Source organism: Marmota monax, unplaced genomic scaffold (assembly GCF_021218885.2).
Source record: "Marmota monax isolate L192 unplaced genomic scaffold, Marmota_monax_Labrador192_F-V1.1 WCK01_AAM20220418_F8-fsc00043, whole genome shotgun sequence".
Lineage (NCBI taxonomy): Eukaryota > Metazoa > Chordata > Mammalia > Rodentia > Sciuridae > Marmota > Marmota monax.
In genome coordinates this window covers 13596672-13609027 of record NW_026691982.1, presented here as the reverse complement: position 1 = coordinate 13609027, position 12356 = coordinate 13596672, and the positions used below count along the sequence as shown (strand labels likewise).

The 12356-nt window shown below is 33.9% G+C and overlaps 1 protein-coding gene across 2 annotated transcripts in view; it reads left to right on the top strand.

Moving 5' to 3' along the window:
• Mtmr6 (myotubularin related protein 6) overlaps positions 1-8408 on the top strand; it is a 37494-nt gene extending 29086 nt beyond the window's left edge. For both annotated transcript variants that reach the window (XM_046448032.2, XM_046448042.2), the window contains 5 exons: positions 1360-1409; positions 1810-2010; positions 3822-3953; positions 4624-4750; positions 6205-8408. In XM_046448032.2, coding sequence (XP_046303988.1) covers positions 1360-1409; positions 1810-2010; positions 3822-3953; positions 4624-4750; positions 6205-6465 — 771 coding nt within the window. In that variant the 3' untranslated portion in view covers positions 6466-8408. The remainder of the gene's footprint in view (positions 1-1359; positions 1410-1809; positions 2011-3821; positions 3954-4623; positions 4751-6204) is intronic.
• The last annotated feature ends 3948 nt before the right edge of the window (positions 8409-12356 follow it).

Genomic DNA, 12356 nt, shown 5'->3' with positions numbered 1-12356 from the left:
AGCAGAGGGGAGAAGAAATAGAGACTGGGAGTCCAGGGTAGAAACCATTCATGATAAATAAGTGAAGAGAAAAAAAAGGACCAGAACTAAGGTAGCAACACATAGTGGATAGGGAGGCACTGGGTTTCAGAAATGTAAAGGACTTAGAATCAGAATTGAGTGTGTGGTAGAAGAGCCCTCCTTTAGTCTCCTGAACTGGTTTCTAGCATGGGTGGTGCCCCTCTCCTGCTACTCACTGAACATAACAAAGGAACAGGTTCAGTGAAATAATCTAGTTAAGATTTAGGTGTGGATGTGTCTAAATGGATGCAGAGGACCTAGAATGAAATCAGTGATTCCAGCCCAAAGATAACTTGTCCCAAGGTCACACAAGAGAAGAAGTAGTGAAACCAGGGTTTGAGCCCAAGCCTGTACTTCAGAAACTTCATCCTTGACTATTATGACATATGGCCTTTTGCCTAAATGATATAGATTTAAGACAAAATTGGAGAAGTGAAAGTGGCAATGTTGACACTGTGAAGAGAATTTGCTTGCCAATTATATAGTGAAATTATAAGGTATAGTAAATACTAAGAAGATATGTTTAAATTAGACTGAAAACATTAGAAGTCTGCATTTCAGTGGAGTTGATAAATAAAGAAGCCTATGACAGAGAAGAAAGATAAATAAAGATAATCCATTCAGGAGGATAAATATTAACATTTGGATTTGAATCTAAACAGTGATTTTCATTGCTCTTTTTGATCATTTATTTTTTCTCACAAAAAAGTTGTTATAAGTAATGTAAAAGTAAGCCCAAAAGGTTTAATGTTCACACCTCAGTCTGCTACCCAGAGTTCACCATTGTTAGCATTTTAGTTTACTTTTTTTTTGGTACTGGCGATTGAATCCAGGGACATTCTACCACTGAGCCACATCCCCAGCCCTTTTTGTTTTTTATTTTGAGACAGGTTCTCACTAAATTGCCCAGGCTTGCCTTGAAATTGTATTCTTCCTGCCTCAGTTTACCGAGTAGATGGGAGTATAGGCCTGCGGCCTGATCTTCCTAGCCTTTTCTATGTCATCTTCCTACATACAAAAATTTAAGTGTAATATTGTTTTATAACATGCACTTTTCACTTAAAATATAATAAACAAATTTGTCATAAGACCTTTCATTTTATGTACTTTCACTCTTTAATCCCACCACTAGTGCAGGTTCTAGACATCTTTGCCTGTAGTGTTTTTTTTTTGTTGTTGTTGTTCTGTTCTCAACCATAATCCAAAAGTATAAATGCTGTTTTTAAGCTAATAGAATTTAAACCATTTTGAAAAAAGTTACAAATAGTTACAAAGTATATTTTACTTTTTCTCATTAAGGTTTTAATAGAAAAAGATTGGATCTCATTTGGACATAAATTTTCAGAGAGGTGAGTGGCAGTTGTACATTTATGTCTTTTGTAAAATAGGGTACTACAGTGTTTCTGTGTTTAACACTTACGTCTAGTGGGAGGAGAGAGAGGTATGGTTTTACATAGTATTGTATTTGAAGACAGATTTAATTTTTGTCTTTGCTTTTTATTCTAATATCTGTGTTATTTTCATGACTATCACCTTCCTTTTTGGCTGAATTGTAGTATTTTGAAGGTAACACATCCTTTAAAATTGTTGTTACAAAACTCATACATATAAATGGTTTCAATAAAAAATGATAATTTTTGTGTTAATGTGCATTTTAGAATTATAGTTTGTATGTTTAACGGTACTTGAACAATGGACTATTTTCAGAGGCATTTTTTAAAGTTTTTGCTTTCTTGTCGGGGTGGTTAGGTGTGGCCATTTGGATGGTGACCCAAAGGAAGTTTCACCAGTGTTTACTCAATTCTTGGAGTGTGTGTGGCATTTGACGGAACAGTTTCCACAAGCATTTGAATTCAATGAAGCATTTCTTCTTCAGATCCATGAACACATTCATTCATGCCAATTTGGAAACTTCCTTGGAAATTGTCAGAAGGAAAGAGAAGAACTCAAGTAAGATGATTTCATGAAAATGAGCTCTTTTTTTTTCCTACACAGCTGAAGTCACACAGCCATAAATTATGGTGGACTTAATTAAATGGCTCAACAGTATGAAATAGAACTAAATTTTATTGTGAAGATTTTATTGTCTATATTTCTAAAGCTAAATACCCTCCTAGTGTCCCCACCCCCCAGGTTAATAGTTAAAATATATCTTTAAGTATATTTTGAAGTATAATATAGATACAAAAAAGTACATTTAGCGTTAAGTGTGCAGCTCATTAAATCTTATCTTACTTGCCTATATATCCAGCACTGAGAAAAAAAGAAACACTGCCTATACCCTAGAAACTTCCCTCATTCTCCTTTTTAGTTCAAATATATATTTTAGAATAGAGAAGTCTTTAGATTAATTTGTTTCCCACAAAACAGTGGTCACTAGTTTAAAAGTGTGGTAGAATGTTTAAGATTTGGTTTGTTTTAAGATAATATGGAGCCTTATAGCTCTCCTCACATTTCTGAAGAGATAGTTCTTTGGAGAAATTAAGTCTACCTGTGTTGGCTGTAGTGTGTCTGTTCCTGTGTGGGGTCCCCCATAACCTCTGAAACACTGTATGACCCTAACTCACCTGTTCTTTCCCAACCAGGTGGTATTTTGATGCAGGTGAGATCTGGGGTAAGACCGAAAGGTCCTATATATATTTTTAGGTTTGGCTTCTGAATTTACATTATTTTCAGTAGCAGTAAAGAACAGTTCTAGATTCTTGAACATCTGAATGATATATTAGAGAAGCTAAATCTAGTAATAGTTTGAAGATAGCCACATGCTCCTAATACAGTTGATGGCAGAGCTGAGGATGTAGAAAATTCTAAAGATGTATAAAGGCGGGCTGGGGATGTGGCTCAAGCGGTAGCATGCTTGCCTGGCATGCGTGCGGCCCGGGTTCAATCCTCAGCACCACATACAAACAAAGATGTTGTGTCTGCCGAAAACTAAAAAATAAATATTAAAAAAAGTTCCCTCTCTCTCTCTCTTAAAAAAATAAATAAAAAAATTTTAAAAAAGATATATAAAGGCAATAACAAATAAAATGTCAGAGACAAACATGTCAAAAACATTAAGACTTTCACTCTGCGTTATAGTCATTCATAAGAGTTAATCATAATTTGAAGCAGGTGACTTGGAGTACAAAGCTAGGAAATATCTATTCTCAATTAGTACCAAACATATTCAGAAATGAGAAAATAGAAATAAAGGGTATATTTAATAGTAGTCTTTCTTTAAGAACATGCCTATGGCTCATCTTCTTATGGAAAAATAGAAGATTTTCCCTTTGCCTCCTGGATTCTAGTGTATACTGTTTTGCCTTTACCATCTCCTTTAGATTTTCAATATAACTGGTTTTTAAAACTCTTGCATAATGTCCTAATTTTGCCTATTTCTCTGCACTGACATCAGTGGGGTCTAGATATGGGATTAAGAGAATAAGGCCAAACAGATAGCTCTAGTAGTGCCTTGTTCCACATATATGTGTGCAGAGATTTAAAATAGGTATAAGAGAGACCCAAGTTTTCGAAGTTGTGTGACTTGAGAGGAATTGTTTAAAGTGTATAGTATAGAGAAAATGGTATACCTGTGTTATGTTTTAGAGACATGGATTTATTTGCATGATTATGAATGAAAGAGACAAGACATCACACTGAATAGAAAAACTAAAACTTAAATCTACTTTGGAAACAATTATTTGCTTTATGAAAATGATATTAGCAGTAATAATTTGCATCTCTAAGAAAGATCTTTATATTTTTCTTATTACCTTAAGGTTGAAGGAGAAAACTTACTCCCTGTGGCCATTTCTTTTGGATGACCAAAAGAAGTACTTAAATCCTCTCTACAGTTCCAAATCTCAGAGGTTTACAGTTTTGGAACCAAATACAGTATCTTTCAATTTTAAGTAAGTTTGCATCATTGAAGTGTTTATATTTACTTTTTCTCAAACACAGTTTATTTTAATTGTTTAATTTATTATCTAAGTGTACATATTTAGGGAGTGTAGCATAATACATGTGTAATGATCAAATCAGAACAGTAAGCATTTCCATGTCTTTAAACAATTACTTTAAATTTTTTGATTAACATATAATAATTGGCTGGGCACAGTAGCGCACACCTGTAATCCCAGTGGCTCAGGAGGCTGAGGCAGGAGGATCAGGAGTTCAAAGCTACCCTCAGCAACAGCGAGGCACTAAGCAACTCAGTGAGACTGTGTCTCTAAATAAAATACAGTGTAGGGCTAGGGATGTGGCTCAGTGGTCAAGTGCCCCTAAGTTCAATCCCTAGTACCCGCCCCCCAAAATATATATATATATAATAATTGTACATATTTATGAAGTACAATGTGATGCAATGTGTACTGAACAAATAATTAATGTTTGTATCTTCTCATCATTACTTTGGGTTTAGAGCCTTCAAGCTTCTCTCTTCTAATTATTCATAATAAATAATAATAGGTTATTATAAAGTATTATAATAGGTTATTATAAAGTATTATCACCCTGCTATACTATAGAACACTAGAGCTTATGCTTTCTGAGTTTTGGTAAAAACTTTATTTTTTCATAAAGGTTTTGGAGAAACATGTACCACCAATTTGATCGAACATTGCATCCGAGGCAATCTATATTCAATATAATTATGAACATGAATGAACAAAATAAGCAGTTAGAGAAGGATATTCAAGACCTAGAATCTGTAAGTATTCTGAAGTGTCTAAAATAATATATTTAAAATGTAAAATTAGTTAACTTGCTCTGTTTAAGTTGTTTCACTTTTGAATTTCCATGATTAGAAATGAAGTTGGGTGACTTTTCATGTGTTTATTACTCATTTGGTTTTTGTTTTCTGTGAATGAACTATTCAAACTTATGCACATTTTTCTGTTGGCTCATTTGCCTTTTTCTTATTGATTTATTTATAAGAGCTCTTTACATACAAGACACTAGTTGTCTGGTTGTGCATAATACAAATGTGTGTTAACAAACAGCTTTGTTCAGCTTATTCTTATATTTTCTACTTTATATGGTGTATGTTTTATTTAGATGTTTTGATTTTCGTATTAGTTTAACTGATCGATCCTTACATTTTGTTTTTTGAGTGTGTATTGAGAAATCCCTGTCTTCTTGCTGGGCATGGGGGTCACACGCCTGTAAACCCAGCGGCTTGGAAGGCTAAGGCAGGAGGATCATGAGTTCAAAGCCAGCCTCAGCAATTTAGCAAGGCTCTAAGTAACTCAGAGAGACCCTGTCTCTAAATAAAATATAAAAAAGGGCTGAAAATGTGTTCAGTGATAAAGATTGAACCCTTGGCTTCGATCCCTGTTACCACCCTCGACCAAAAAAAAAAAAAAAAAAGAAAAGAAATCCCTCTCTTCTAAGAATTTCCTTTAATATTTTCTTTGTTGTCATTTATAACCAGAAAGGATCAGAAAATGCATGTGCATTTTTAAAAAATACTAGACAGTTGTTTTTAACTTAGAAAGGCTGTCTCATCTGCCTCTCAGGCAGATGTCCCTTAGTCATCTTTTTTATAACAAGGTGTAGTGACTGCTTGAGTAAATTGTAGGAGAATATGGAAAAGAGAGGAAGTCTAAAATATGGGTAGTACAAGATTATCTGGAGATCAGCCCAAGGGTTTAGAGAGCATAATACTCTGCCACAGGACACCTTTGTATTTAAAATAATAAGTTCAATTGCTATTCTAAAGCCTATCATGTACACCCATCTAACCATTGTAGGAAGACTCTGTAAGAAAAATTTTTCACAGTCAGTATGACCTTTAGTCATAAGTGTATGGTTGTTAATATAGTTTCAATTTCAAAGACAGTGTCTCATATACATTTCTTTCATTATAAAATGTTTACTTGTTATATTTTCTGGGTAATATATGTCTTTTTCAAATGTAGGCCTAGTGATCTGCAGTCAAGTGTGGCTGGATTGTTGTTTAATAAATATAAAAACTTACAAAAGCATTTTCCACAGTAAAAATTGTAAACAGAATTTTAAGTTGTATCATGTGCCCTAGATTTTATTTTTCAAGATGTAATTTTGTATTATATATAAGGAGAACATTTGCAAAAGCACGTTTTTTTATCCAACATATATTGACCATGAGGTGTGTAATTTTTTTTCAAATTTTATTTATTCTAGAAAATTAAGCAGTGTCAAAATAAGCAATCAGATGGTATCCTCACCAAGGAATTGTTACATTCCGTTCATCCAGAATCACCTACCCTCAAAACTTCTCTGTGTCTTAAAGAACAGACTCTACTACCAGTGAATGATGCGCTTCGAACTATAGAGGGCAGCAACCCAGCAGATAATCGTTACAGTGATTATACAGAAGAGTTTTCCAAATCGGAACCTGGTGTGGTCAGCTTAGAATATGGTGTGGCAAGAATGACCTGTTAGACTTTCCAAGTGTTTTTCTGGACTGAACATAGAACAAGAAATGAATTATGGTGAGGATGGTCTATGTGCCATGACCAAAGGGGAGTTAGAATGGGGTTTAACAGTACATGAATGGTGGAAGAAAGGAAATTAACTGCTCTTGTAAGAAAAATAAGTCAGTTTAATTGGATTTCTAGCAAGGAATGACATTCAGTTCTGTAAGAAATGAGTGGTATTTGCCATATTTACTCAAAACACAATTTGCACTGTACACTAGTGAATTGAAATTTCTGTATGGTTTATATGTTAATTACAGCAAAACATGAATAGCTTTCCTTAATTGTAACTGTGAGGTAAGAAAATTCAACAAAATGATCCTTTAATAATTAACATGGCATGTACTTTTAATTATGTAACTGTGCAACTATGAATATTTACATATTCTGCCTTTTAGTGATGTTTAATATTGAAGTGCCATGAAAAATATTTCTAAGAGAGCCTTAAAATAAATTCTCAGTTTATTATTTACCTTTAAGTTTTATAGCCTAGAACAAGATGGGGTTTGCTTTGTTTTTCTATTGATCAACCTCATTTAGTTTGTAAAGAATTGCACTCTCATTACTGCAGGGGTTGCATGCATCAATACTCCTGATAAACAGTTGCAGAAGTACTGTTTAATTTATGTTTAGCCAGTCCCATTTCCATATTCAAAATTAATGAAATTGAAGGTCTTATACTGATTGTAATTTGTTTAGTGCTACATTTGGTGATTTATTACTTGTAGCTTAGATTATTGATTTCTTGAATACATACAAACACATTTTACCGTCTTTTATATATGGATTACTGCATTCTATTGATTCTTATTTTGTGGTTGGCTTTAATCCTTTGATAACTGTGTAAGTGTAAAGAGCTAAACCCTAAAATTGTTCTTAGAAACAATGAATAGTACACATATATATATATTTTTAAACTGCCTTACCTTCCAATGAGTTGCTATTCCTAGAATATTTAACTTTCAGTGTACCCAAAAACTTTGGGGTAAGTAAAAATGGAAGTAGACAGATAGTTTTAGATTATGCTTGGCTGCATGAATTCTAAAACAGTCATTTCTATGTGGAACTTTTTTTTTCCCCCCCATGTTAAAGGAAAAAAGGGACACCAAGGGGAGCCTAGGTAATATTTAACAAAAGCAGCTAAAACTCTGGAAGTGTTTCATTTTGCCTTGTTAACTGTTTATTCTATGTATTAGTACGTATCTTTAATAAGCAAGCAAACAACAACAACAACAAATCAATTGCCATTGGCAATATCACACATCTGGCTTTAAAATCAAAAATTTAAATTACCTGGGTGGCATGAGGTACATACAACTCAAGGGTACTAGGAAATTTGCATAGGATTCCTCATGCATCTCTTTATTACACCTATATCTATTGTTAGCTTTGAATGTAAGCATCTTTTTCAAGTGAAAGAAAGTTTTATTGTATGTGAGCTTATCTAATCCTGTTTATTTTTCAAATGTAGTTCTGTAATACTGTATAAGAAAAATACTGGTTTTTAAACGGAAATATAACTTATGTGATTAACCAATCCTACTTACATATGTAAGCACTGGGAAAGGAAACTTTATGACCACAAAGGGAAGCTTTTGTGCCTTGGTTCTAGTCATATTGTGGTTTTAGAATCTTCCATGGGCAGAGTTCTTATATTGCACTCTTTAGTTTATTATCTTAATTTTCAATTTAGACACGTGTGTGTGTGTGTGTGTGTGTGTGTGTACACGTGTACTCACACATGGACTGAGAAATCAGATAACATCCTGAGTATAAGGGTATATGTTGGCAAAAAGTAGATTGTGTATATGTCTTATACAATTGGATTTACGTTCATTGCATTTGGGAATATATAGCATGTAAATTATTTCATGTATTATTTAAAGGTTATTAAATGTCCATGTTTTACTTTGAATGTTTTTCTTTTGGAAAAAACAAGTGGGATTAAGTTGTGTGTGTTTGTATTTTTTCTCACCTAGGCAAATGGTCCTTTACATTATAGTAATATAACAGTATAAATTTTTAGCAATTCATTTCCCAAAAGATTGTAGGTAAATAATTACTGTTATATACAAAAGTAATTCCCACAATATTTAAAAGAGGCATAATGAGCTCAAAGACTTAGTAGACAAGAGTTAATAACTTATAAAATTTTCCTTTGTCTCCTGTCACTTGCCGGTCTTACTAGAACCTATTATGCCATTACCATCTTGTTAATGGAAGGCAGGGTCCAGTGAGTACAAACGTTCTGTTGCCAGGTTTTGACCCTAAACTGGGCCCTTCTCTTCCCTGCTCAGAATTGTGGAATCAATAATAAGGCCTAACTCTGAGCAGAGAAGGAAGGTTGTTTATTCTTGGCCAAAAATAGGAGAAGTAGGAGATAAACTCTCAAATCAATTTCTCAATCTGTTGGGGTTTGGGGGAGGGTATTAATGGAGTAAAAGAAATGAGGGGAAGGATAGGCCAATAAAAGGCAGGAATATTCATGTCTTTCTGTGAAGAAGTGGAGATTTTCCAGGAATTCAGATGCCACCTCTTTTTGTTCCTTTTATGGTTCATTCTTGTGCTGTCATATCAACTGTCATGGCGCTATAGCATGTAGATGGATTATAATGAAGTCAGAGGTTTTTTGGGGGGTTACTCTGGCAGCGATCTTAGATGCAATCAATTTCAGCGGCTCACTGGAAGAGGATCTGCTCTATAGGCATCCTGTTCTCAAAGATGAACAAGATCGAAGGGGTTAGCACATCCAGTTGAACTGTCTCCAAAGGCAGATCTGATGTCAGTATGAAGAAGAAAGTGACTAGTTGAGAAAAGGGTAACTTCTGGTTCCCCAATTTTTTTTCAATTTTTAATTTTTTAGTTATAGGTGGGCACAATACCTTTATTTTATTTTTGTATAGTGCTAAGGATCGAACCCAGTGCCTCACTTATGCTAGTCGAGTGTTCTACCTCTGAGCCACAATCCCAGCACCCCCATGTTGTTTTTTTTTTTAAGTTGTAGTTGGATACAATACCTTCACTTTATTTATTTATTTTATGTGGTCCTGAGGATCGAACTCAGTGCCTCGCATGAGCCACAACCCCAGTGCCCACCCAAATGATTTTTGACTTGCCATTTTGCATTGGTGTCCAGCTGAGGGTCATGTATTGCATTATAAGCATAACCCTTCAGTCCCTTTGTTGGACAGTGCTCTCACCTTTTCACCCCTGCATTGACTGAACTAGACCTGCCGTAGATACTTTCCACATTTGTCTGATGCTTCTTTATAGTGTAATTTGGTCCTCTATCTGCTGTGCCTTTTGTCAAGGAGGCATTAGATTCAGATCAAGTATTTTAGGAAAGTTCCTGACTACTTGATCTTGAAGAATTGGAAGAGGGTATAATGCTAAGTTGTTCCATTGTGAGTGATTCTCAATTTAATTATGTGAATTATCTTTCCTCGATAAAGGTACATTTTTTCCCTTTGTGCTTAGCAGATACTGTCAGGTGATTTGGGGGCATCAAATTGAATATTCTCATTTCCTAACAATGCATTCATTAATAATCAGTTATTTCATGAGGTATTACAAAATAGTGGTTCTCTAATTTTGTCTTTTTTTTTTTTTTTGGCACTGGGAATCGAACCCTAGGATGCTTTACTACCGTGTTACATCACCAGCCTTTTTTTTTTTTTTTTAAGTGCTTTCACTTGTCAACTGGGAAAATTCCTCTTGAAAAAATCATGGCAAATGCTTAGTTCTTCCTTTTGAATGACTAATTTTCAGAGTAAAGAGGTCTCATAGTCATCTTCAAAAACTTAGTGAGATTTCATAATCAGTTACAGAAAATGCTCTTAGTGCTCAAAGTATTCTAATCCTGATCAACAGATCCCCTTCAGTTCATTTCATGACTTTTTGATATGCCCCTTGATGTTAGTTTTGAGCATGTCTGTTTTCTGATGTTTTAGGCTCATCTTGTACTCTTCTGCCTGGTTTCGCAATCAGTCATTTTCCCAAGGAACCTTAGTTCCTTTTATTGGAAAACCAAACTCTGGGCACTAAATGTGCTCATTGCTATTGGGGTGCCATGGTTTCTAGGTCTGCAATATATAGAGCTAGGGACGATAATATTTTTAAAAATCACAAGTTTATGCAGTATTAATTCACATTATTACCACAGTATATTCTTTGAGCTTTATCTTTTTCCTTATATTGAAAATCTTGGTTTCTCATAGCCTGAAACATTGACATTGTTTTCCAGCATACAAAATATGGTTTTAAAGTTACAATCAGTATCACTAATAATAGAAATAGGATAGAATTTATATTTCCTTGCAGTTCTCCTTGTCTTTACATATACCATAAATAAGGAAGTGCAGTTAGAATATTATATTCAAAAGTTACTTAAATAATTTTTTAACATTATTGATTTGCAACATATTTTGTTTTCAATTTTAATATTTGCCTATTTTCTTTTTCATTTAGTGCATTTCTTAAATAGGTTAAACAGTTACACAGTTCAAAATTCAAATGTACATAGAAAGTTATATGTAGATGTCTTGCTTTTATTACTTTCCCTTCCACCCTGCTTCTTAACTCTACCTCTTCATCCTCTTCACCAGAGATTCATTTTAGTATTGACATATTAACTAAATTATCTTCCATTCCACAAATATACAGTGTCTTTCATTTGTGTCATTTTTAATGTCTTTGAGCAAAATTTTGTAGCATTTAGTGTACAAATCTTTAGTCCCCTTGATTAAATCTGTTCTTAAGTATTCTTTTTGATGCTTTTTAAAATGAAATTCTTAATTTTAAGTTTCTTTTTCAGATTGTCCATTTCTAGTTTATAGATGCACCACTGATTTTTCTGTTTTCATTTTGTACCTGTAACTTTGCTAAATTCAATGCATTAGCTATGACAGTGTTTTAGAACCTTTAAAATTTCCTGTATATAAGAGCATATCATCTGTGAACAGAGATAATTTTACTTTTTTTTTTCTCGTTTGGATACCTTTTATTTCTCTTCTTGCTTATTAATTGCTCTTACCAGATCTTCTAGTATAAAATTAAAGTGGTAAAAGAGGGTAGGGCATCCTTGCCTTGTTCTTTTTTTTAAAATTTATTTTTTAAAAAATTTTTAGTTGTAGATAAGACACAGTACCTTTATTTATTTTTATGTGGTGCTGAGGATCGAACCCAGTGCCTCACTTGTGCTAGGCAAGTGCTCTACCACTGAGCCATAACCCCAGCTCCCTTGTCTTGTTCTTAATCAGTCGTTTACCATTTGGTATGGTGTTAGCTATGGAGTTTTCATATGTGGTCTTTATTATGTTGAGGTAGTTTCCTTCTATGCTTAGTTTGTTGGATTTTTTTATCTTTTTTTAATATTTATATTTTAGTTGTAGTTGGACACAATACCTTCATTTTATTTATTTATTTTATGTGGTCCTGAGGATCGAACTCAGTGCCTTGCATGTGCTAGGCAAGCACTCTACCGCTGAGCCACAGCCCCAGCCCCTGAATGTTTTTATCTTGAAAGGACATTGAATTTTGTCACATGCTTTTTCTACATTGAGATGATCAAGTGCAGTTCTTTTCTGTCCTTTCTTTTAATGTGGTATATAAAGTTGATTTTCATATGTGAATCACCCTTGCATTTCAGGATTAAATCCCACTTGATCGTAGTGTGTAGTCCATTTAATGTATTATTAAATTCAGTTTGCTAAATTTTGTTAAGGATTCTTGCGTAGCATTCCAAAGGGATATTGATCTGTAGTTTTCTTATGTCTTTGTTTGGTTTGGGCCTACTATTCTTTCATGTTGGCATGCTATAGGTTGGCAAACTGGAGGAGAGGTGACCACCATGAAAAC